Here is a 26,493-nt window from a genome sequence, read left to right on the forward strand (position 1 = left end):
TTCAGGTAACTCTGAAACTGTCTTTTTCTTTCCTGTAAAAACTCACCGGCAGGTGATAATGGCTCAGGTAAAACCACGCTTATGGCTAAACTACAGGGAGCAGAACATGGCCAAAAAGGAAGAGGACTGGAATACTTATATCTCAATGTTCATGATGAAGACAGAGATGGTAAGGTCATCTTCTAAGTAAGCTGTTGATGTAGTTAAGTAGCTGACAAGTAGTTAAGCAGCTTTTATGTAAGGCTGGCTTCAACTTTGGCTTACACCCAAGTAGCTGTTTCCGGTGTTGTTGAGTTGTTCTGTAAGGTATACTGATTTCTTAAGTGAAGGGCATTTTACGTTCAGATTTGGTCTATTTCTTGCCTGCTTTATGGCTTCACCTGTGAGTGGGGTAGAAGTGCCCTTGACCTATTGATGTAGCTCAGGCTCCAATTAATGTCAAGGTAGATAAGTCTGCTGGTATTGAGTTACAAGCAGATATATTGTCATTTGGTGGAACTGCCTTACAATTACAGAAAGATGGTGACACATCATCAATCTTTGATGTGGATTTTGAATCGAAATTTAATATAGATTTTGGGGTTTAAGGTTTTCTTGGTTTCTCGAGCAGTGTGTGTAATGTTGGTGGACTGTAGCTGAGCCGTTTTGTTAGAGTTGTATGAGTAAAGAATGATAGAATCATAGAATGGCGTGGGTTGAAAAGGACCACGGTGATCATCGCGTTTCAACCCCCCTGCTGCGTGCAGGGTCGCCAACCACTAGACCAGGCTGCCCAGAGCCACATGCAGCCTTGAGTGCCTCCAGGGATGGGGCATCCACAACCTCCTTGGGCAACCTGTTCCAGCGTGTTACCACCCTGTGTGTGAAAAGCCAGGGAACGGAAATTGCATGTTAAACAGAAAGATTCTGAATCAAGAACAGTCCTGTTTGAATGGAGGCATCTGCCAATTAATTTAGGCATTTGTATGTGCACCTGTGTGAAACAGACAAGATCTGCTGGTAGCTGGGCTCTGCTCTTTCCTTCAACACTGAAGAAGCCGCCCGTTTCCTCCTAGGCTAGCAAAGCAGCAGGCTGACATCCTTTGAGCTTCAGCCGTGCTTTTTCTTTTCAGATCATACTCGCTGTAATGTTTGGATTCTGGATGGAGACATATACAGTAAAGGGCTGTTGAAGTTTGCCGTTTCTGCAGAATCCCTGCAGCACACCATTGTAATCTTTGTTGTGGATATGTCTAGACCTTGGACTGCTATGGAGTCTTTAGAGAAGTGGGCCGGTGTCTTGCGAGAGCATATTGATAAGCTGAAAATTCCTCCAGAAGAAACGAGAGGCATGCAACAGAAGAGTAAGTCTTTGTGCACCCCTCTGTTATTGCTTTTTGGTTTTTTCAACCTGTCTCTTGCCACTTTCTTTGGTAATGAGTGATTTCTTCTGGTTAGCGTTTTGAGAATGTGTGGAATACCGGTTGCTTTGAAGTTACGATCGTAACGCTGATTCAGATGGACTGTTAGGCTTTAAAAGAACTCTTACAGTTCTGTTGTGCTAGCAAACTTTCAGGTGAATTGTCTAAATTCTTGGCAGTGATGAGATTTTGATAATTGTTTGTTTAAGACCGTTTCTTAACGGTCAACTGTGCAGAATGATGTTTTTAAAAGCGGTGTCAGAATTCAGTAGCAAAGTGAGCTGTCTGCTTTCCTGTGGGATCCAAGGCACGTTCCATTCCCTACTGTGGATGTTCCCAATATATTTTCGTGAGCCTCAGACCGTGGTCCTGGTTCGTCTCACTCTGGCTGTTCTTACCCTGTGACTTTAGGAATGTTGCATAAATGTAGTTTCTTTGAGTTCTCCTTGCTGAAGCTCTGCACATTTGTTTCTAATGAACATTGCCGTTTGTGCAGCTTTGGTCAGAATTGTTTTTCTGATTTGTCCTTTCTTCCACATTCCTCTCATCCTGCTGCAGAAGTATTTCCTATTTAGAAAAGGTACGGTGACTTCATTTTGCACTCAGCTCTGCCGTAAAATGGAAGGACAGAACACATCCCACTTTCTCCAGCTGTGCTGTAGTTTTGCAGAAGATAGTTGAGTCTCTTTCGGTAACGTTTAGGTGTCCTTGAGTCTGTATTTGTGCAGACAGCTAAATGTACATTTTCTGTTGGCAGCTCCACTGTAATGAAAGGAGTTGAACTGAGGAATGTACATTGGTGTAAGCAGCGTTGCTGGTTTGTAATAACTGCAAATTGTACTTGAGTTAGCTTGCTGTAAAGTTTGGGAGAGTTGTGTTTGAAGAAGCAGCAAGGCTTCACGTTGCATTGTGTTCTTGTGGAATGCTCACTTTAAAGAGAAACTCAAGGAAAAAAAAAAGGAGATTTCAAGTTAGCGGTTGAGAAAAATATTTTAGCTCACGTTACTCGTGGTCTAAAAGGAACGGCTAATTCCTTTGTTTTGTCTCACGAAGATCTCTATTGTTGTAGTTATAAAGGAGTTTCAAGAGTATGTAGAACCCGAAGAAGCCTACCAAGGATCATCCCAGAGAAGGGGCCCTTCTTCGGGCCAAGAGAATGCAAGTGTTTCTTTGTCACTTGGAGAAAATGTGCTGACGCACAACCTTGGTATTCCTGTGCTGGTAGTTTGTACCAAAGTGAGTCTCTAGTTCTGTTTGCTACTGTGGAAGCACCTACTTATTTTACTGTTAGAATGTGTGCATTCTACAGCCGTGCACAGTTTATTTTGGATTAATAATAAAGAGATTTCTTTTGAAAGTAAGCTTCATCGTCAGAGTCAATTTTTAATTTTGCAGAAGGGCGGTAACGTGCTGATGACTTAATCTTTTGGGATAGTGGTGGCATTTTAAGACCAGAGGCTTAGAGTAAATGCGGTGTTTGTAATACTAAGGAAAAGGTAGAGATGTGCTGGGATTAAATGACTGATTTTTTTTCTGATACTGTTTTTCTCCCATTCGTCCAGTGTGATACAGTGAGCGTACTGGAGAAGAAGCGTGGTTACAGAGAGGAGCACTTTGACTTCATTCAGTCCCACATTCGTAGATTCTGCTTACAGTGTATCCTTTCCCGGTCTGAAAAGTTTTTCTGAAACCTGGAAGCAAGACAAGAGTGTCTTAATTTGGCATTACGCATGAAGTTAATCGGAGGAATTGCACTTTGAAGTTGTATGTAGCTGTTTCTTACGTAGCATTTCTTGTTTTGAAGGTGACTGGCAGGCACTGAACTTTCGTATGTCAGTAGAAGTATCACGAGTCCTCTCTTGTTGTCCTTCCTTTCTCTCCCCAAATGCTGAGTGGTGGTAGTTTTTGTCCTGAATTACTTCTCAAACATGGGTCTAATAGATGTGTGACCGTTAGAGTCCTGTTTTGAAATTACTAATATAATTCTGAAACTATATCCGACGTATTTTTCCTTAAGTAAGTAATCAGATGGAGCTGCCTTGATTTATACCTCAGTTAAGGGGGAAAAGAACCTTGATCTGTTGTATAAGTACCTTGTACATAAAATGTACGGTTTTCAGTTGACCACTCCTGCCTTAGTGGTAGAAAAGGATGCGGTTTTTATGTAAGTCAATTGTACAAAGCAATCTGGAAGCATGTTGCTTCTGTTAAATGCGACGCATTCTATAGACCTTGGTGAAGGATCTACATCAATTCTTCTATTGTATTATATTCTTAACTTGGAAATGGCATGTAAAATACTGTAATAAATTTAACTTAGGAAACAAAGGAAATAACGCTATCTTTGAAGAACTCCTTTCAGCAAGCATCTTTTTCTTCTAATGAAAAAGGTGTCATATTGCAAAACTAGTCTTTGAAAATAGTATTTAGAGAAATAAATGAGACTCGAGGGGTTGCTGCCTCTCATCATTTTTCGTATCTGTGAAATGCTTTTAGACATCTCATTAGATGTTCTCAGTCTTGTTTTTAAACAAAAACGGCTCTAAATCTTTGGGGGGACTTCAGCACATGCCTGTTGTGCATCCAGCAAACTGGAAACATCTTTTAAAAGTGCCGCTTTTGAAGTGCTCCGATTGTTGTTACTTTAGAGAAAGGATGTCTGGAGCATACTGGCTGGTTCTGCAGAGAACAATGTGTAAACTTGGATGGTTTGTGTCATTTTTTCAGAGAACACGCGGTCTCTGTACCTGTAATTGCTGTGGCTCAAAAGACAAAGCTTTCTTTCAATTCTTTCCATAGACCTGCTGGTTGGGACAATGAAAAGAAAATTGCCATTTTACATGAAAACTTCACAAGAGTGAAACCGGGCTATGCGTATGAGGACTTCATTGCAAAGCCTCGTGTCCGAAAGGTAAGAAGAGGCAAACTCTTTCCCGGCTGTTAAATAAGTACAGTTTGCTTGAATGGCTGCTAACGGCAATGTTGGAAATCTTCAAATCGAAGTACTTTTTTCTGTATCCAAACGCATAAACCATCAGGCATTTATTTTCCACTAATTTAAGGTACTAGAACAAAGACATCATTCACCCTAGCCAATCAAAGGCAGTCCAAAATCATCCATTTCATGTGAACCTTTTGGGAAGTGTAGTGCAAAAATGCCTTTTGAAAACAGCACGCTATTCTATGAGTTCAACAATTTCACAGTGCTTTTGAGGCTGTTATAGAAAAACAGACCTTGGTAAAGAAGAAAGTGTAATTAAGTGGGTTTTTTTTTTCCAACAGTTAGTCCATACTGAATTGGTGACAGCAGAAGCTGATCAAGAATTTCTTAAGAGAATGCAGGTAAAAAAAACCAAAGCCTTACTACACAAGACTTCGCTTCAAGCTCTCCATTGTTATTTGCCTCCATTTTTCCACTCCTCGTTCTCTTGACAAGATAATGACCCTTTGCTCTTTCTTGACAAGATAATGACTCTCAGCTTTGCAATTTCAAATGTAATTGTGAGCTAAGACTTGCGTGTATTTTTACGCATACGATTAGAGAATATGGCCACTTGTCTTGGTAAACAGAAAGGAAAATATGCTGAAAACAAAACCAAAAAACATTCTGAAGGAGAAGAATAAGATCATTTGAAATGTCACAACATACATAGGTCCATCTGTGAAAGTGTAAGTACGTTGCTGTTTCCTTACGCCTAGAGGCTTGAAAGACTTCAAGGTGTCAAACTGAGCCATGCTGTGTCTTATTTTCCTTTGTTTATGGGAACTGCTCTGTTATTTAAAAGAAAACGAGTAATGGTTTTCTGCGTAGCTGATGGTAAGTATCCTAAAGGTTATAGAGACTTGAGTGTCTGTGGTTCTGATTTGTGGCTCTGAAGTGTTTGTGTAGGACAACGGACTGAAGGAGATGTATTTGTTTTAGCTGTCTCCTAGTGGTAAAGTTTGGAAGTATTGTAAGTATTGAAGAGGAAGTCTGTAATAAATAGCAGAACAGTGAGTGATTAAATAGACAGTTTTATTGAATATTAAATATATTAAATTATATTAAATATATATGTACTGCATATTAAATATACAGTTAGTGAACTTCACTGTATTTTATTCCTTTGTAGTTCCTGGAATGTATTTAACATTCTTAATATGCTGTTTTTGCAGTCATTACTTGCCAAACTGCCAGAGATGCCTACAAGCCAATCAGTAAGTAGATCCAAGAGAAGAGTAGGGGCTGTTTTGTTTCTTTCTAGTGAAAAGAGAGAGATTCTAAGCTGTAGAGGCTCATGTTATAAACGTGAAATGGGTAATATTTTCAAACTTGAGAAAATTGCAAAATATTTGATAATATTTCAACATTACTTAAAAATGAATTCATTCTAACCAGCTGTGGAAACAGAAATATCTGATGATGATTGAACTGAAAATTTCATACACTGGATTCATTCTTTCATTCTTTAATAGAGACACAGACCCAGAATAACCCATGTTGACTTTGTTTATTTATTCCTCCTGGGGTATAGAGGACGGTGCCAATACGGAAGTTATTTCTTTTTCATGTTGCATTTAGCTCATGTAACCAATTCATTTAATCTGTTCTCTGATCTGTGTGATACTGATTTCTTTTTTTCTTTTTTTTTTTTTTTAAGGAATCTCGTGCAGGAGGAGGAGGACCTGCAGGATCCCCAGGAACTCAGGGTGGAGCCAATCCCGCCAATGTAGCTAGTGCCTCACCAGTAACATCAGTTAAGAAACCAGATCCAAATACCAAAAGCATGAATTAGCATCTTACTGTTTTTTTTACGTCTTGTTTCCTGTAGAAAAAAACATTCCTAAAGAAGGAAGATGTTGGAATTTATTCACTGGTAGTACAGTGTTAGTTTAACAAGAAGAATGAATTTATGGCATCAACCCAGTTTTTGTTGTTGGATGTTGTCATTCACGTGACTTGAAGTAGAGTTCTGTTACTGCCACGCAGTTAGGCAGAGTTGAAATAAAGTGAGTCTTTACGTTGCCTAAGTATGTTTTTTTATGCATCGGTTGCATTGTTATAGTGGAGACTGGTTTAAAGTCCACACATATCAAGTTTTATACTTAATATAATTTATTCTGGAATCCCCATTTAAAGGGCTGGATGGACAAAGGTTAAAATGGAGAAGGGACGAGCCACTGATATCACCTATCTCGACTTCAGTAAGGCCTTTGGCACGGTAGCCCACAGCATCCTTCTCTCCAAATTGGAAGGATACGGATTTGATGGGTGGACTGTTGGATGGATGAAGAACTGGCTGTCGGGTCAAGTCCAGAGGATCGTGGTCAGTGGCTCAGTGTCTGGATGGAGAAGTCTGAAGTACTGCATTCACAGCTGAGCACCAAAATAAAAAGGTTGCCTGAACAGACAGGCAAAAGTACATAGCATAACAGGCAGGATTATCAGCGCTTCTGTCAGCAACCTCATCACTGCCAGCCTGAACTATCAATAATGGTTAATAATCAGAGGGGAGGATCAGACTGGGGAGTTTTCTAGAAATATCCCTGACCTGGGCCCCAGGGAGGCAGCACACCTCCCTCTGGGTAGGGTCAGGCCGCCATGTCAGGCCCTCTGTTCAGGCTCTGCTGTCTGGTAGAGACCACGTTACAACCTGCGGTCTCAGGGTCTGTCTGTAGGAGAGCTGGTCTCCTGAGCAAAGACAAAAAGCTCTCACATGTCCTGCCACAAGACCCACCACCCACACCTGCTGCTGCAGTATTGCATGGGCAGTGTGGGCTGTGCTCACACGCTGACTTCCCTTCCTGCTTTCAGTCAGTGGACAGTAACACCCTTTTCTCACCTGGTGCGTTATGTGGGCAGAAGCTAGCTTCCACCCTCCCGAGGGCTGCTTTTAGCCTCACAGCAAAGGGTCAAGGTCAAGCTCGAGAGAGAAGAGTGGGTAGTGCCAGCTCCAGCCCTGCTGGCTCAGCAGCCTGCCCACAAGCTGCCAGCCCACCAGCACCGGCACAGTGCTTTTGCTGGCTTCAAAAAAGCCCTAGAAAGAGCTTTTTGTCAGCCTTTTCGCTCTAGGTCCCTTATCCAGTGCAGTCTTACCTGCCCTGAAGCTGGTCTCTGCAGCAATCACATCACTAGGTAACCTCTTCCTCCATCCTTTTATCCCCCAGCTTGTATTGGCGATGGGGGCTGCCTCAACCCAGGTGCAAGATCTTGCATTTGGATTTACTGAACCTCATGAAGTTCACCTGGGCCCACTGCTCAAGCCTGTCTAGGTCCCTCTGGATGGCACCCCATTCTTCTTGTGTGTCGACCGCACCCCAAAGCTGTGTGCGCTTGACCCCACTGTCAATGTCACTGATGAAGATATTAAAGAGTATTGGCTCCAGCACCGACCCCCGGGGGACACCACTCATCGCCATTCTCTACCAGTAGAACAGTATCTGTACAGAATTAAGCACTGTTAAGTGCATGATTGTTCCAGCCAATCTTAGAAGATCTGAGATCAATCTTAGAAATTCACTTCTTTGCTGATTGCTTTATTGTTCATTTTCAAGATTGGCATTCCCATCACGCTGTACTCTCAAGAGCCTTCCTTACTTCCAGAATTATTTCATTGCTGAATTATTGCTAGGTACTCTACTTCTGATCCTAAATATGTGAATTCATGTGTAATCGAATGGCTCATCCCACAGTTTTTGATAATGCTTAGAGGAGAGTGTAAGAGAGTGTCCAGAGAAGGGCAACAAAGCTGGTGAGGGGTCTGGAGCATGGGCCTCATGGGGAATGGCTGAGGGAGCTGCAACTGTTCAGTCTGGAGAAGACGAGGCTCAGGGCAGACCTTATTGCTCTCTATAACTACCTGAAGGGAGGTTGTAGTGAGCTGGGGATCAGCCTCTTCTCTTGTGTAAACTAGTGATGGGACTGGCTTCAGGGAATGGCTTCAAGCTGCGCCGGGGGAGGTTCAGGCTGGACGTTAGGAAATACTACTTCTCTGAAGGGGTGGTCAGGCACTGGAATGGGCTGCCCAGAGAGGTGGTGGAGTCACCGACCCTGGAGGTGTTCAAGGAACATTTGGATGTTGTGTTGAGGGATATGGCTTAATGAGAACTATTGGTGATGGGTGAAGGGTTGGACTGGGTGACCCTGTGGGTCTTTTCCAACCTTGGTGATTCTATGATTCTAAGACCCAAGCGTTCTGGAGATAAAAAAGAGGTTTGATGCCAGACAGTGATGGTATAGCTATTATGAGAACAAGAGGAATAGTTGGAGCGTGTGTATTTGAACTGAAACTATTTCTAGAGAATTAAAATAAAGTGCGTGTGCGCTTATTTATTTACTTACTGGGAAGAGTTTTACATGACACGTCATAAACTGCAATCTCCAACATGGCTAGAATTTGACTTCTGGGAAGCCAGTATTTGTGGGTCTGAGTTTTTTTTTTCTTTTAATGTTTTTTTTCCTCCAACATTTGCCATTAATTCTGCAAATCTCCTAATTATTATATATATATAGTGTTATATATAATAATTATTATTCTCTTTATTGAATTTATTATTTAAGCAGAAATAAAAGGGTTTTTGTATTATATATCCCCCTTTCATTTACATTATATAATTTTATCTACATTACAAAATATTAAATTCTGTCCTAAAATAGAGTGCCCTCTCCCATTAAACACTGCTCCATTCAGTTCAGCATTGTGTGATTACTTACTGCAATGTCAACTTATCTGTTTTTATAAAACTAAGAGCAGAAATAATTTTTAGAGGCAATGTCATTCCTGTTCCTTATACAAAGTGGAATCAGTTTCAGAGTCCCTGAGTGATGTTTGAAAAAACAGCAAAAAATAATAACAATAATGAAAAAAATAAACAAAAACCAACCAAATGACCTTTGAGATAGATGCAGTGTCATCTCTCCAGGACGTCTATTCCAGAACGGAATTTATTCGTTTTTTTTTTTTTTTTTTTTTTCTACTGTATAGTCAGTATATCACTATTCCAGTACTATTCGTCTTTTTCAGGAGAGATGGAGTATATCCTGTCTCCCTTCAGAGCAGTCTTCTGCATATTTGAACGCTACTGGCCATTTTCCTGTGACTCTTGTCCAAACTGCAGAAATACACTTGTCAGCCTTTCCTCATAGAGTGTATTCGATGGCTCTGATAATCCTGCCTGTTATGCTATGTACTTTTGTCTGTCTGTTCAGACGACCTTTTTATTTTGGTTTAGAAAATTAAAATTTTTATTTTATTTCCATGGGCCGGCACTCCCTTCTCAAATGCAGGCTTCCCCTATAGGTGCACGCTCACCCAGAAGGTGATCCTCGGCTCGACCTTCGAGGTGATTCAAACTGTACAGAGCCCGTAGGAGGAGTGCTGGAGGGCACAGCTCAAGCAAGTCCAGCCCTCCCCCCTCTCTAAGCGCGTCAAGCCATTGTTTAAGTGTGAGGTGCGCCCGCTCGACAATAGCTTGGCCCTGACTGTTCCCAGGGACCCCTGTGGTATGACGAATCCCCCACTGGGAGCACCACTGGGCAAACACCGCGCTCCGGTATCCTGGGCCATTGTCCGTTTTCCCCTCAGCCGGCAGGCCGAGGACAGCAACAGCCGCCCGGAGAGCGGCCACACAGTGTGTGGATCGCTGTCCAACCTGAGCTGTCGCCCAGAGCATACCACTGCAAGTGTCCACAATGGCATGCAAGTGACGTAAGCAGCCAAAGGGCAGGTACTCCGTGACATCCATCTGCCACAGCTGATTGGGGCTCACACCCCGAGGATCGACCCCTTCGGGCAGCTGCATAGCCTGGCTGCAAGCCATGCACTGCTGCACGATGTCACGCGCCTCACCCAATGATATCCGGAACATTTGTCGGAGAGCGAGCGCCGATTGATGTAACTGCCCATGCGAGGATCGCGCAGCGCCAAGAAGGTCATAGGCAACATAGCAGGCTGCGTTGGCAACCCTGTTACCTTCAGCAATGAAGCCTGGCAGTTCTTGGTGACTATTCACATGCATTAATAAACACCGGCTGAGACCGCCGAGAGAGGGTGTTATATATTGCTGACGCAGTGGGTGTGCGAGTGGCGAGGCAGTCCCGGCACAATTGAGCCATGCAGAAGCAGTCTTGACTGTCTGTGACAATGTTGAGGGGTTCTGTAGGGAAATACTCCAAAGCTGCAAGAACAGCTCGGAGCTCCAGCTGTTGGACCGATACACCCGGGACCTCCAGCCAGACCGTGTCCCACCCTTCGTTCGATACCAACCATGCAATAGCATAACGGTGGGACTTGCCCGCCGCGTCCGTGAAAACAGTATGGGCAGACAAAGGATGTTCGGCAATGGGGACGCGAGGTAACATAGAAATTAAGCTAAACAATTCTGCATAGCGACTCCTGAGTGCCTGCAATGGCCTACAGAATCCTTCCAGGGCCACTTGTACCTGCATTGATTCCTGAACTAACGTGTGCAGGGCTTGTGGGTTTAGTTCTACTGTGATCTGCTCTGGCTCGCATCCAGCCACGGCTACTGTTTTTGATCTGGCCCAGGCAATAGCCATCGATAAAAGGGTGCCCCACTGGGGAAGGGCAACCGAAGCAGGGGCTACCTGAAATTCCTTGGTGCAGAATTATAATAGCCCTATCCTTTTGGAACAGAATATGGGCCTCTATTGGACACCCCACCTCCCTGCGTGCCAGTCCCTGACCTTGGACCCGTTCCAGAAATAATGACAGGAGACGACCATGGTGAGCTAGTTATTCTCGTGGGGCCGCCAAGTTGGTGTCGCCGTGAAGCAAGTCTGTGAACTGCTTGAACTCAGCCGGAGTGATGGGAATGAATTGGCGCAGCCACTGCAGGGTGCCAACCAGCTGCTGGAGTTGATGCAAGGTCGCAACCCGTGTCGTGGGCACCAGCAGCTTTTGGGGCAGGACCATCCGCTCTGTCAACTTCGTTCCCAGATATGAGTAGGGAGCAACATGTTGAGTCTTGTCCTCGCCTATCTTTAGACCGAAACCTCTCAATGTCGTGCCCACACACTCGTATAAGTTTCTGGGTAGTGTAGGAGCTGCTAGCAGCAATTCATCCATGTAGTGGATGATAAGAAGACCCGGCCAAGTCTCGTGCACAGCCTTGAGGGCGTGCTGAACAAACATCTGACATACTGCTGGTGAGATTTTCATACCCTGGGGGAGCACCACCCACTCATACCGTTTAGCTGGTTCTGCGTTGTTGATTGAGGGAATGGGTAGCGCGAAACGCTTGCCGTCGTCAGCATGAAGGGGAATGCTAAAGAAACAATCGTTAAGGTCGACTACAATGGTCGCTGCAAGTGGCAATTCATTGCTGCACAACAAGCCGTTATATACCGTGACACGCGACCGCCCAGGAAACCCATGACCCAGTCCCCCTCCCACTGTACCACCCTTGACCCCGCCTGTCACCCCAACAAACCAGTAAGATGCTAATTCATGCTTTTGGTATTTGGATCTGGTTTCTTAACTGATGTTACTGGTGAGGCACTAGCTACATTGGCGGGATCGGCTCCACCCTGAGTTCCTGGGGATCCTGCAGGTCCTCCTCCTCCTGCAGGTCCTACTCCTCCTGCACGAGATTCCTTAAAAAAAAAAAAGAAAAAAGAAAAAAAAAAGAAAAAAAGAAATCAGTATCACACAGATCAGAGAACAGATTAAATGAATTGGTTACATAAGCTAAATGCAACATGAAAAAGAAATAACTTCCGTATTGGCATCGTCCTCTATACCCCAGGGGGAATAGATAAACAAAGTCAACATGGGTTATTCTGGGTCTGTGCCTCTATTAAAGAATGAAAGAATGAATCCAGTGTATGAAATTTTCAGTTCAATCATCATCAGATATTTCTGTTTCCACAGCTGGTTAGAATGAATTCATTTTTAAGTAATGTTGAAATATTATCAAATATTTTGCAATTTTCTCAAGTTTGAAAATATTACCCATTTCACGTTTATAACATGAGCCTCTACAGCTTAGAATCTCTCTCTTTTCACTAGAAAGAAACAAAACACCCCCTACTCTTCTCTTGGATCTACTTACTGTTGGAAAAAAAACCCACTTCATTACACTTTCTTCTTTACCAAGGTCTGTTTTTCTATAATAGCCTCAAAAGCACTGTGAAATTGTTGAACTCATAGAATAGCGTGCTGTTTTCAAAAGGCATTTTTGCACTACACTTCCCAAAAGGTTCACATGAAATGGATGATTGTGGACTGCCTTTGATTGGCTAGGGTGAATGATGTCTTTGTTCCAGTACCTTAAATTAGTGGAAAATAAATGCCTGATGGTTTATGCATTTGGATACAGAAAAAAGTACTTCGATTTGAAGATTTCCAACATTGCCGTTAGCAGCCATTCAAGCAAACTGTACTTATTTAACAGACAGGAAAGAGTTTGCCTCTTCTTACCTTTCGGACACGAGGCTTTGCAATGAAGTCCTCATACGCATAGCCCGGTTTCACTCTTGTGAAGTTTTCATGTAAAATGGCAATTTTCTTTTCATTGTCCCAACCAGCAGGTCTATGGAAAGAATTGAAAGAAAGCTTTGTCTTTTGAGCCACAGAAATTACAGGTACAGAGACCGCGTGTTCTCTGAAAAAATGACACAAACCATCCAAGTTTACACATTGTTCTCTGCAGAACCAGCCAGTATGCTCCAGACATCCTTTCTCTAAAGTAACAACAATCGGAGCACTTCAAAAGCGGCACTTTTAAAAGATGTTTCCAGTTTGCTGGATGCACAACAGGCATGTGCTGAAGTCCCCCCAAAGATTTAGAGCCGTTTTTGTTTAAAAACAAGACTGAGAACATCTAATGAGATGTCTAAAAGTATTTCACAGATACGAAAAATGATGAGAGGCAGCAACCCCTCGAGTCTCATTTATTTCTCTAAATACTATTTTCAAAGACTAGTTTTGCAATATGACACCTTTTTCATTAGAAGAAAAAGATGCTTGCTGAAAGGAGTTCTTCAAAGATAGCGTTATTTCCTTTGTTTCCTACGTTAAATTTATTACAGTATTTTACATGCCATTTCCAAGTTAAGAATATAATACAATAGAAGAATTGATGTAGATCCTTCACCTAGGTCTATAGAAAGCGTTGCATTTTACAGAAGCAACATGCTTCCAGATTGCTTTGTACAAATGACTTACATAAAAACCGCATCCTTTTCTACCACTAAGGCAGGAGTGGTCAACTGAAAACCGTACATTTTATGTACAAGGTACTTATACAACAGATCAAGGTTCTTTTCCCCCTTAACTGAGGTATAAATCAAGGCAGCTCCATCTGATTACTTACTTAAGGAAAAATACGTCGGATATAGTTTCAGAATTATATTAGTAATTTCAAAACAGGACTCCAACGGTCACACATCTATTAGACCCAGTTTGAGAAGTAATTAAGGACAAAAACTACCACCACTCAGCATTTGGGGAGAGAAAGGAAGGACAAGGGAAGACTCGTGATACTTCTACTGACATACGAAAGTTCAGTGCCTGCCAGTCACCTTCAAAACAAGAAATGCTACGTAAGAAACAGCTACATACAACTTCAATGTGCAATTCCTCCGATTAATTTCATGCGTAATGCCAAATTAAGACACTCTTGTCTTGCTTCCAGATTTCAGAAAAACTTTTCAGACCGGGAAAGGATACACTGTAAGCAGAATCTACGAATGTGGGACTGAATGAAGTCAAAGTGCTCCTCTCTGTAACCACGCTTCTTCTCCAGTACGCTCACTGTATCACACTGGAAGAATGGGAGAAAAACAGTATCAGAAAAAAAATCAGTCATTTAATCCCAGCACATCTCTACCTTTTCCTTAGTATTACAAACACCGCGTTTACTCTAAGCCTCTGGTCTTAAAATGCCACCACTATCCCAAAAGATTAAGTCATCAGCACGTTACCGCCCTTCTGCAAAATTAAAAATTGACTCTGACGATGAAGCTTACTTTCAAAAGAAATCTCTTTATTATTAATCCAAAATAAACTGTGCACGGCTGTAGAATGCACACATTCTAACAGTAAAATAAGTAGGTGCTTCCACAGTAGCAAACAGAACTAGAGACTCACTTTGGTACAAACTACCAGCACAGGAATACCAAGGTTGTGCGTCAGCACATTTTCTCCAAGTGACAAAGAAACACTTGCATTCTCTTGGCCCGAAGAAGGGCCCCTTCTCTGGGATGATCCTTGGTAGGCTTCTTCGGGTTCTACATACTCTTGAAACTCCTTTATAACTACAACAATAGAGATCTTTGTGAGACAAAACAAAGGAATTAGCCGTTCCTTTTAGACCACGAGTAACGTGAGCTAAAATATTTTTCTCAACCGCTAACTTGAAATCTCCTTTTTTTTTTCCTTGAGTTTCTCTTTAAAGTGAGCATTCCACAAGAACACAATGCAACGTGAAGCCTTGCTGCTTCTTCAAACACAACTCTCCCAAACTTTACAGCAAGCTAACTCAAGTACAATTTGCAGTTATTACAAACCAGCAACGCTGCTTACACCAATGTACATTCCTCAGTTCAACTCCTTTCATTACAGTGGAGCTGCCAACAGAAAATGTACATTTAGCTGTCTGCACAAATACAGACTCAAGGACACCTAAACGTTACCGAAAGAGACTCAACTATCTTCTGCAAAACTACAGCACAGCTGGAGAAAGTGGGATGTGTTCTGTCCTTCCATTTTACGGCAGAGCTGAGTGCAAAATGAAGTCACCGTACCTTTTCTAAATAGGAAATACTTCTGCGGCAGGATGAGAGGAATGTGGAAGAAAGGACAAATCAGAAAAACAATTCTGACCAAAGCTGCACAAACGGCAATGTTCATTAGAAACAAATGTGCAGAGCTTCAGCAAGGAGAACTCAAAGAAACTACATTTATGCAACATTCCTAAAGTCACAGGGTAAGAACAGCCAGAGTGAGACGAACCAGGACCACGGTCTGAGGCTCACGAAAATATATTGGGAACATCCACAGTAGGGAATGGAACGTGCCTTGGATCCCACAGGAAAGCAGACAGCTCACTTTGCTACTGAATTCTGACACCGCTTTTAAAAACATCATTCTGCACAGTTGACCGTTAAGAAACGGTCTTAAACAAACAATTATCAAAATCTCATCACTGCCAAGAATTTAGACAATTCACCTGAAAGTTTGCTAGCACAACAGAACTGTAAGAGTTCTTTTAAAGCCTAACAGTCCATCTGAATCAGCGTTACGATCGTAACTTCAAAGCAACCGGTATTCCACACATTCTCAAAACGCTAACCAGAAGAAATCACTCATTACCAAAGAAAGTGGCAAGAGACAGGTTGAAAAAACCAAAAAGCAATAACAGAGGGGTGCACAAAGACTTACTCTTCTGTTGCATGCCTCTCGTTTCTTCTGGAGGAATTTTCAGCTTATCAATATGCTCTCGCAAGACACCGGCCCACTTCTCTAAAGACTCCATAGCAGTCCAAGGTCTAGACATATCCACAACAAAGATTACAATGGTGTGCTGCAGGGATTCTGCAGAAACGGCAAACTTCAACAGCCCTTTACTGTATATGTCTCCATCCAGAATCCAAACATTACAGCGAGTATGATCTGAAAAGAAAAAGCACGGCTGAAGCTCAAAGGATGTCAGCCTGCTGCTTTGCTAGCCTAGGAGGAAACGGGCGGCTTCTTCAGTGTTGAAGGAAAGAGCAGAGCCCAGCTACCAGCAGATCTTGTCTGTTTCACACAGGTGCACATACAAATGCCTAAATTAATTGGCAGATGCCTCCATTCAAACAGGACTGTTCTTGATTCAGAATCTTTCTGTTTAACATGCAATTTCCGTTCCCTGGCTTTTCACACACAGGGTGGTAACACGCTGGAACAGGTTGCCCAAGGAGGTTGTGGATGCCCCATCCCTGGAGGCACTCAAGGCTGCATGTGGCTCTGGGCAGCCTGGTCTAGTGGTTGGCGACCCTGCACGCAGCAGGGGGGTTGAAACGCGATGATCACCGTGGTCCTTTTCAACCCACGCCATTCTATGATTCTATCATTCTTTACTCATACAACTCTAACAAAACGGCTCAGCTACAGTCCACCAACATTACACACACTGCTCGAGAAACCAAGAAAACCTTAAACCCCAAAATCTATATTAAATTTCGATTCAAAATCCACATCAAAGATTGATGATGTGTCACCATCTTTCTGTAATTGTAAGGCAGTTCCACCAAATGACAATATATCTGCTTGTAACTCAATACCAGCAGACTTATCTACCTTGACATTAATTGGAGCCTGAGCTACATCAATAGGTCAAGGGCACTTCTACCCCACTCACAGGTGAAGCCATAAAGCAGGCAAGAAATAGACCAAATCTGAACGTAAAATGCCCTTCACTTAAGAAATCAGTATACCTTACAGAACAACTCAACAACACCGGAAACAGCTACTTGGGTGTAAGCCAAAGTTGAAGCCAGCCTTACATAAAAGCTGCTTAACTACTTGTCAGCTACTTAACTACATCAACAGCTTACTTAGAAGATGACCTTACCATCTCTGTCTTCATCATGAACATTGAGATATAAGTATTCCAGTCCTCTTCCTTTTTGGCCATGTTCTGCTCCCTGTAGTTTAGCCATAAGCGTGGTTTTACCTGAGCCATTATCACCTGCCGGTGAGTTTTTACAGGAAAGAAAAAGACAGTTTCAGAGTTACCTTGAACAGAATTTCAACGCGCACCTGGAAACGAGACGCCCTCTTGTGTATTTCTGGCCTGGATCTGATGGGGCTTTTTCCAAGTACTCCTGCTGAATCCAATGGTTTATACCACAACAAGAAGAAAGAAGTACTCCACTGTCTATCATTACCTCCCGTTTATCTAAATATACATTATAAGTCTAACAGCATAAACCAAAAAGAAAGTAAAACTGCCAGCTTGGAGAAAAGAAGTACCACTGATCACATCACAGGAGCTGATTCTATCCAACTGCTGCGTCACTGCATTCACATCACTGTTCCCAATGTGCTTTGCCTCTACAGAAAGCAGACGGGCCTCACTCCTGCATCTGCTACTTACCAAGAACAAGGATAGTTTTGCCAGAGGGCAGTTTAGATCTCGACCGGGTGGAAACCTCGCTCAGTATCGATGACCTGGAATGAGAGGAGGCAGAGACCCTAGCATGGTCCCTGTACAGGGGGTCTCCCCTAGCAGATCCCTTCCTTAACCTTCAGCTAGGGGAAAGGGAACTTGAAAGGGAATTTCTGATGGATACTGGAGCAACATATTCTGTACTAAATGAGTTGCTTTTACCTTCACGTTCTGATCATATACAGGTTACTGGAGCGACTGGCCATACTTAGAAGGCGTTCTTCACCATACCCGTGAAATTCAGACTGGGTAAAACATGGGGAATACATCCATTTTTATACTTGCCAAGTTCACATAAACCTTTGTTAGTTAGAGATTTATTGGAACACATGGGAGCAGAAATCACCTCTGAGAAAGGAAGGTCGCAGCTCAAGGAATGAGATGAAATATTTATTGGGTTGCTGGGGCAAAAAAAAAGGAAAGCAAGATACCCCCAGAAATAAGCACATTGGTTTCCTTGGAGATATGGGCAACAGACGCTCCAGGGAGAGCAAAATGGCGCTCCCTGTTGTCACTGCCCTAAGAAGAACAGGCTACCCCAATATAACTTTATCCAAAATGGATTACTGGTAGAGTGCGAATCTGAATATGACACCCCCATCCTCCCAGTCCGGAAAGGAGAGCACAGAACAGACAGGAAGCCTCCTGAAGTATTTGGGGCAAGACGGATACCGGGTTTCTCCTTCCAAGGCACAAATCGCGCCCCAGAACGCGTCTGCAGGAGAACGATACCAGAAAGAAAGGAGGCAACGTGCCAAACCCCTGAACCACAGGCATCAGAACAACTGAGGACCTTTCTTGGCATGGCTGGATGGTGTAAAAGGGGGCTGTAACTATGGGCTACTGGCAAAAGCCCTGCACGATCTCTGAAAGCCTGATGCCAAAACACTGGAATGGACTGGAGAAGCAAGGCAGGCCTTCCAAAGGCTAACTCCGAGCCCTTCTTCTCCAATAGAAGGGGCAGAAAACTGGTCCAAATATGCCTTGGGAGTCGTACACGCGCAAGGAGCTGCTTGGAAAGACAGACTTCTCAAGGGAAAGGTATCAAGTACGCCACCGAGATTCTCCACCTATTGGAGGCAGTACAACTCCCGGAAAAGGCAGCAATTACGCATTCCAAGGCACACCAAACAGGAAGTAACCCTAATGCAAAGGGCAACCAGGGAGCCCATTTGGAATCTAAATGGGTGGCGGGGGAGGGAACTCCTGAGATCCAACTACAGACGCCACATGGACACGTAAAGGAGAGAATCTGGACGAGGGAACGACAAGGTATACAAAGGAGGATTAAAAGTTAATGGACGATCTGGGAGGCGTCATATCTAAGGAGGCTGGAGGTGGCTCCAAAACTGCAGATGGGAAGTTGACACTTCCTTCCCCAGTCCTATGCAAGTTTGTGCAGAGGGAACGTGGGAAAACGCATTGGGGGGCACAGGCTTTACATCTGCCGCGTAACGGAACAGCGCGACATCTGTTTAAGAGCCAATCCTTGGCAACGTAAATTAAGCCACGGCGGGTAATTGGGAAGAGGAATTACCCTGGACAACAGTGGCAAACAGACTTTGCAGAACTGCCAGGAAAAGGGGGTTACCGATATCTTCCAGTGTTAACAGAGACCTTCTCAGGATGGCCGGAAGCGTACCCCTGTAGGACCAACAAAGCCAGAGAGGTAACCAAGGCTCTTCCATACGAGGGAATAACACCAAGGGTATAATAATAACCAAGGGAATACCACGCTTTGGAGTCCCTGCTGCTACGTCCTCACATCGTGGGCCCCACTTCATTCTATGGGAGGCCGTATCAGGTCCAAGCCCCACAGAGTAACGGGGAGGAAAGTCTTACAGGATATACCATATTGCTGCAAAACCAACTCAGGGATACTGAGAAATTGGGTTTTACAACACGGGCACGAGGGTTAGATGGTCCGCTTCTGCAATGCATGACTGCCCGCTTGATGACTAACTCTTCCCACAATCCATTACCGTCTCTCACTCACACCTATTTCTTCCCTTACTGCTGTTTTCCAGAGGAGTGCCTGAAAACAAGCGCTGCAGCCTGCCAGCCCCCATCCCGACGGTTCCCGCGCGGTAAGAGCCGCTCCGGCCCCGCACGACGCCGTCCCCTCCCAGCGACGCGGCCTCACCTCGGCTGCGGGCCTCCCTGCGGCCCGGCACTGCCCGCTCCCCGCTCCCCGCTCCCGTCAGCGGGGCCCGAGCGCGGCCGCCCCACGGCCCTGCCCCGTCGGAGCGGGGTGCTCGCTCGGCCCCGGCCCGGCCGAAGCCCGCGGCTCCCCCCAGCCGCAGGTGAGCCGAGGCGGCCCCGCAAGGCAGGCGGCCCCGCCGTGACAGACGCCCGGCCCCCCCCCCGGCCCGGCCGCTCACCACACGTTCTGCCCTTCCCCCTCCTCGCCGGGGAGCTCGGCGCCGCCGGGCCCGTCCGGCCGCAGCAGCTTCTTCTCCCCCGGCTCCGACGTCGTCTTGCCAGCCGCCGCCACAAAGAGCGACCTCACCCCGGCCGCCCGAGGACCCCGCTCCTCCCTCGCCCCGGCCCGCCCGCACGGCCGGCCCGCCGCCATTCGCCGCCAAGCCGTCAACCGCTCGCAGCCGCGCCGCGTTCCGATCAGGCGGCGCCCGGGCTGCCGCGGCAGCGCCCCCCGCTGTGCGGCATGGAGAGTGCGCCCGGAGAGAGAGAGAACGGGGACGAAGCGGTGCGTTCTAGAACGGGACTCGTTAACACGTACGGGAGGGAATATTACCCCTCCAGTACAGAGGGCTGACAAGACAGAGGCATTTTTAAGTTGCCTGAGTCATTTTTACAGTTGCCTGAGCATTAGAGTCAGTGCAAGGAAGTGCAAAAGATGAAAGCCATCCAAAGACCTATCTATTCTATCAGCAGCATCTTTGCTGCAAGTCCCTCCACTTCAGGGTATCTTGCTTGCTTTTAAGCACTCGAGCTCCATCCCTGTGAAAGCCTACCGCAGAGGAACTACATCTTTGCCCTTCTGAGCTGACAAGCAGGATTCAACTAATAAGGCTATCACAGAAAAAAACAAGTTGCTGAGGCCATTACCAGAAGTTAATTAAATAACGAAGGAAACAAAAGCTTTGGAAAGAGATCACTGATCGTTTGTTTCAGAATGGAAATGTTTGGTCTTTTAAAGAGTAATATCCGTGTTCCAAACTTTGAAGTACTGCTTTAGAAAGCTGCTTGAGCCTATGGTAAAACTTCCAGCCATCGATCCTCACAGACAGTACTGGTTATTAGTCGATGAGCGTATTATTTTGTGCTTGCAGTCCAAGCTCTGCAGGATGTACCCAGAACCACCAGGTTCTAAAGAAGATTCCTTGTGAATTATGTGTAATATACGTATCTGCAGAGTAACGAAAAGAGTTCATAAAACTGACTTTCTCACCATGCTGTAGAGTATTTTAAAAGATGCCTACTCCACTATTTACAAATGAACAGTTGTTGTGCATTATCAAGATGATCAGGGTTGTTTTGTTTCTTTGTTTCTTTGTTGTGTTTTAGGAACAACTGATGGTTGTTGAGGAAAGGGATGGAACTTATCCTCACTTTCCTACCCCTACTTGTCATTAGCATCTTAGTCAACCCCTCGTAATGCAGGACAAGCGAAAAATACCTTATTTACTGACTTTTCTGATAGTTTGCTTTCTGATCCTTTTCTGATCCTTGATCCCGTATCGTTGTATCATTCAGGTTCTACACGTTCAGCTGTCTAGCACATAGAATCTCAAGTCCCCGTCAGAAGTCCAGGAAGGAACAAAAACAGGTTTTAGAGGATAACATGGCTCTAATGGTATAGCAGAATTATGCTGAATCCAAGAGCAGACAGATGCACTGTGCTCTGATCCGAACTTCCTTTCTACATCTTCAAGCACCAAAACAAAACAAATAATGGCAGGTGACACCTGCTATTATAGGTGAATCCTAGCAGGATTCAAGGATGTACCAGAAAACTTAATTGTGAAGTAGGGTAATAGCTTCACAATTTTATAGAATATGGATTGTGTGACAGGTTTTTGACAGGATCCACAGCACTTTATTAGAACTCCCTCTCCACAAGCTCTTGTGGTGAAGTCCTGCAAGAGAATCACTCAGACAGTGGTGTTTTTTGCACTCACTTCCAAATTAAGGCCTTACTTTGGAAATTATCCTGTTTGCTCTTAAAGGATGCCTCTGCAGGCGGTTCTCCTTTCTTCGCTGGAGTCAGCAGTATTTCTAGAAAGCATCAGTGGACACCGTTAAAAATGCCAGAAAACTGTTTTGTTTTGTTGTTTTGTTTTTTTAAATGCCTGTTCCAAGCCAGAAAACCATCGCATGCACTTTTAATCAAAATTATTTAATTAATGATTATAAGCCTCTTACATCCTTTAGCAGTTAATACTAGAATAAGACAAGCTTCTTACTCGGTTGATCCATTCCCATTTATTCCAGCTTTGTATACTCTCTTCTATTAGAGGAGATATTCTACTCTTATTCTATTGCATTACATAAGACAATTCAGCACTAATGCAGTTTGCCTTGTCGTACAGTACCACAACGGAGGAAGACACAGCAAAAGCAAACTATAGAGAGAGATGTACGGATGAAAATGCAATTAAAAAAAATAATGCAGAACTTCCTATTGCTTTTCCAGGTGTCTGCTGTTCGAAGTAGTATTCTTGTTTCCACATGTGACAGGAACTGCCGTTATCCTGGTATTTATTAGCAGAATTAGTCTCGTGCCTGGGGTCAAAACAGGAATAGTGAGATTTGGTTTTCCGTTCCAAGAGGAATCCAGAATGACAGTAGAAAATTCATAGTTTGTCGGGGTTATTTCTAATGGAAATTATTATCTAGCCCAGAGGTTTTAACTTGGAGGTTAAACTTAGAGGTTTGAATGTAGAGGTGTAGATTTAGAAGCTAATTTTAACTGATAAATCTCTTCTACAACTTTAACCTGTGAATTAGCCTAAGTAAAAAAATAGACTTTGCGGCCCCAGTGTAACTTAGAACCTTTTATGTATCAAAGTTGGTTTTTTTTGGGGGGGGGGGGGGGGGTGGGAATTCTATCCTCCTATATGAATTGTGACTGCAGGATGATATAGCCTATTAATCTAAGCCTATTTTAAGCAGTTGCTTCACGATCTTCATGTGATTTCTTCCCTGACACAAGTCCTGTGGTACCTTTACATACAGATGCTCATGGGACTGATCTGTGGGTCATTGAGACTTCGGAAGGTTTCCCCCAGTTTTGACTTCAGAATTAGCGAATTTAATATTCTTTTAGTTCCATTATTGTACTACCTAGAGAGACCAAGCAGTCAAAGCCCAGTACGGCCATGAACTTTATAAATACGTACAGCATGCACGTCTTAGTAATTCTAGAATAACGACGTAGGATAAATTCACCATACGAATTCAAGAAATAAAAAGCAGAGTAGGGAGAGAAGGAAGGGAGGAGACAAGTATTTTTGCATAGAACCAATACTATTTCCGTGAGATTAACAGATATCCTGTGCAGTACATCCACCACTCTTCACCTGATTTATGGAAGTGCAATTAGATTTCAAAACAGTGAAGTAATCTTTGCTACAAAGCATCAGACTACAATTGGCATGATTCTTCTCGTAGTGAAGTTAGTGAAATGTTTATCTCTGAGTGTGGTGGGAACAAAGTTAGCTCTGCCCTTAACCTTTGTCATAGGCGTCTACGTATGGAAGTGGTCACGTTGCAGAGTAACTGAACGTTACTCAGTCCTCCAGGGTGCAGTTCTCCAAGATGTCAGCACTCCTTTGACAGCGAGCTATTAGAGTCGAGCTTCCAAGTGTGGTGTGTTAATCTGTCCTCTCTCAGATCAAACATCGCACCTTCTGTAATAACAACGACAACATCTTATTTGGTGGATCATTACCAAGGATGCCTGGAATCGCTTCTATGTTTTGTGCTGTTTGTCTCGCCCTGAAGATCTCATGTGGTATTTTAGAAACTAACACTGAGATTTCAATAAAAACGCTGTCAATCTAATTCAAGTTGGGCTTAATTCATCAGAGCGTGTTTCTAACCTAAGCAAATCATATCTTCAAAAAATAATTCTGCAGTAATCAAGGAGAACCTTGCCATATATGGAAGAGTGAGTCAAAACTCTGGGTTGTTCTACAAGCTTCCGGAGCTACATGGTGTTCTTATGGGTATGTTAGCACCCACGTTAGCGTGCTCAATTCTTGTGTTACTGCGATTCTTTTGATATCCGGTACTTTGGTTATGACTTTACCCATTGATTTATCAGTCTATCCTATCCCAGAGATAGAGTAGAAACGTGATCTGATTGAAAGAGAGGTTTTAGAAAGAGAGACAATCTGACAGTGGACAGCTAATTGGTAAACCTTCTTCCTTTTCTACCTCTACTGACTGTGTCTTGAGCTAGAGTGGTTGATATAAACTTATCTGCTTCACAAAGCACGTGGACTGTGCTGGTAGATAACTCCAAACTGCTGAGCTGCTAGCCTATCTCGTTTGGAAATGTAGCATCACCAAAACGTGAGGCTAAGGCTTCAGTCTTAAGCAAAATCTGTGAGATTCTGCCATAAGCTGCACTACAAATTTGCCTAAAATTACTTTCTGTTTATAAACTGTCGTGACAAGTATTGTTCATGCACCAAATTACAGTATTTTATAGGGGAGATTATTTCTAGAGAGATCTTCAAATGCATTCACTGCTTGCACTATTCTTGGCTTTTTCTATTCCAGAGAGAAAAATCAAAACCCTGAAAATAAAAATGTGTATCACTGACATAAAACAGACGTCAGAATCCCAGATGGCTGCTTGCAGGCTTTCCTGGTATATGGGAGTCCCAGGGCTCTTTCTAGAAGTATCAAGGATCACACGTTCCTGCATCGCTGAAACATCCGTACACTGTGCTCTGTCTGCTTCAAAAAGTGGGACAGTTGCATCATAGTAAGACATCTAAAAAACCCTAGACAGTGTAGACAATCAGACCTGTACTGCACGTCTGTCTATTTGGCAAGTCAGTATTCCTTCTGAATAGTGGCAGTTACGGGCAGGTGGATTGTTAGAGCAAGTTCAAGAGGGCATGAAAGGAGGGCATTGTATTTAGAGCACAATTTTGTTTAATGTCAGTGTTACTGTCAGCCCCCCCCTTGCTGTCGGAGCGTCCCAACTGCTTTCTGTGCTCACCATTCGTTTTGAGGGCCCAGCAGAGCAACTTCTAGCCCCAAATCTTTCCGTTCCTACCGGGCCGGAGGCTGAGGTGTTCCTACTGATTGTTTTCAGGTAAATGAGTGTTGATTTCTGTGGCATTTTAGGGAAACATAAAGTGGAAGATGAGATTTGGACCCATAGAAACTACTCTGCACGAAGTATATGTAAAAATGATGTAAACACCTGGAGAGCTAATGTTTCAATTCCAATCAAAGCTAGGGCCTGATTCAGTCTTATTTGAAAGTTGGCTATTTCTTTTCGAGAGTCGAGATCTCCTCTTATTCTAGTCCAGTCTTTCTGGCTTCAGTAGAACTGCTCTTCTGTGATTGCTATCAGGAGCCGAACCTTTAAGGAAGGAGTTTAATGGGTCAGGCACTTACCAGAGTATAATCCTAGATTAGTCAAAGGCTGCCTGTATGATTTGGATCATATCCCTTCATCCAGTCCATCTTCCCCTAGAAGGGACAACAGCATTTACACACGGCTCAGAAGTGCTGCAGAGGCTGTCCATTCAGAGTGGCAATGTGTCGCGCAGAGACATGAATCTTAGTGTTGTGAAACCAAGCTATTAGCAGTCAAAACATTTGGTTCCTCTGGCCTTATCTGTAAGAATCTTATTTTACATGTTAAATTTTCTTAATGCATATTAACAAAATCATCTCAGTACTCCAGTTCTCTAAACATCAGTACTCTAGCTTCTTTCCTTCTGCCTTCTTTCCTTCCAGCACCACAAAAGGCCGTCCATACAGCCCAGCGCTGTGGGAGGCGGTTCCGCCCAACACCGTGACGTCTCTATCACCCAACACAGCTTAAAGCCACTGTGCGCCAGCCTCCATTTTGTGCTTGGGGCCAGAAGGCCGCACTGCCCCATAGCGCAGAAGGCCGCAGCCCCACCCTTCATTACGTGCTTGGGGCACGGGGTCGCACTGCCCCATAGCGCAGAAGGCCGCAGCCCCACCCTCCATTATGAGCTGGGCCAGTAGGCCACAGCGTCCAATAGCAGTGAAGGTCCACTGCCCCACCCGCCATTATGACATGGGCCAGCACACAGTATAAAAGGCCGCTGGCGCACCCCCCACTCCATTCACTGTCTGCAACCCTCGCGACAGGGACGAGAGGCAGTGGGCGCTACGGGGTCAGGGGCAGCTGTCCTTGCACACCCCAAGAAGGAGAGCGATTTTTGGTGGCCTTTAGCCACAGCTTTTGGAAGCCAAAGGTCTGTTCAGATCCCCGTGGCCATGCTGTGGGACACTGTGGGACAGGGACAGGCAAAGCGCAGCCGGCCCCCTCACCACCGGGGCCCGGCACAGCTCCCCGCCAGCCCTGCGCAGCGGGAGGAGCACAGGCAGGAGCAGGAGGCGCTGCGGGCTCAGCTGGAGGGCGAGCGGCTTCGCTCCCAGGAGCTGCTGCGCTGCCACACCGCCAAGAGACGCGAGCTGCAGGAGGTGGCACAGCGGGAGCGGCAGCTCCTGGCCGACCGACTGCGTTGTGCCTGGGAGAAGCAGCAGGCCCTGGAGGAGCAGCAGCTGAAGGAGCGGGAGCAGCGGCAGCGGGCGACGGAGACCCGGCAGCTGCTGCGCTGGAAGGAGGCCGAGCTGCACGCCACCAAGGAGCTGCTGCAGCGGGAGTGTGATGCTGCCCTGCGCCAGGCTCGGGAGCTGCAGCAGCTGCTGGCCCAGGAGCTGAGGAGCCCCCACAGGAGCAGCAGGATGGCTC

At 44.6% G+C, this 26,493-nt stretch overlaps 2 protein-coding genes and 1 long non-coding RNA gene across 4 annotated transcripts; 1 reads left to right on the forward strand and 2 right to left on the reverse strand.

The window, feature by feature from the left end:
* Nucleotides 1–3: 3 nt before the first annotated feature.
* LOC776720 (cytoplasmic dynein 1 light intermediate chain 2-like) lies at nucleotides 4–6,410 on the forward strand. 2 transcript variants are annotated; one of them, XM_040701244.2, is made up of 9 exons: nucleotides 4–169; nucleotides 1,113–1,343; nucleotides 2,470–2,636; nucleotides 2,963–3,056; nucleotides 3,429–3,564; nucleotides 4,200–4,311; nucleotides 4,683–4,742; nucleotides 5,556–5,597; nucleotides 6,041–6,410. In XM_040701244.2, the coding sequence occupies exons 1-9, from the start codon at nucleotides 82–84 to the stop codon at nucleotides 6,173–6,175; spliced, it is 1,065 nt and encodes a 354-aa protein (XP_040557178.1). In that variant the 5' UTR covers nucleotides 4–81; the 3' UTR covers nucleotides 6,176–6,410. The 2 variants fall into 2 exon arrangements, with proteins under 2 accessions (XP_040557178.1, XP_040557179.1); XM_040701245.2 differs by having other exon boundaries at nucleotides 11–169; nucleotides 2,470–2,558.
* A 5,289-nt stretch (nucleotides 6,411–11,699) lies between these two features.
* LOC107053365 (cytoplasmic dynein 1 light intermediate chain 2-like) lies at nucleotides 11,700–20,187 on the reverse strand. The gene is made up of 9 exons (XM_040701243.2): nucleotides 19,937–20,187; nucleotides 17,484–17,557; nucleotides 16,959–17,075; nucleotides 15,785–16,015; nucleotides 14,492–14,658; nucleotides 14,072–14,165; nucleotides 13,568–13,703; nucleotides 12,821–12,932; nucleotides 11,700–11,994 (listed from the first exon to the last, which is right to left on the reverse strand). The coding sequence occupies exons 1-9, from the start codon at nucleotides 20,128–20,130 to the stop codon at nucleotides 11,842–11,844; spliced, it is 1,278 nt and encodes a 425-aa protein (XP_040557177.1). The 5' UTR covers nucleotides 20,131–20,187; the 3' UTR covers nucleotides 11,700–11,841.
* A 2,421-nt stretch (nucleotides 20,188–22,608) lies between these two features.
* On the reverse strand, nucleotides 22,609–25,724 carry LOC121113245. The gene is made up of 2 exons (XR_006939409.1): nucleotides 25,158–25,724; nucleotides 22,609–23,428 (listed from the first exon to the last, which is right to left on the reverse strand). It is a non-coding gene; the product is annotated as an uncharacterized LOC121113245 (long non-coding RNA).
* Nucleotides 25,725–26,493: the final 769 nt, after the last annotated feature.

Source organism: Gallus gallus, chromosome 5 (assembly GCF_016699485.2).
Source record: "Gallus gallus isolate bGalGal1 chromosome 5, bGalGal1.mat.broiler.GRCg7b, whole genome shotgun sequence".
NCBI classification, from domain to species: domain Eukaryota; kingdom Metazoa; phylum Chordata; class Aves; order Galliformes; family Phasianidae; genus Gallus; species Gallus gallus.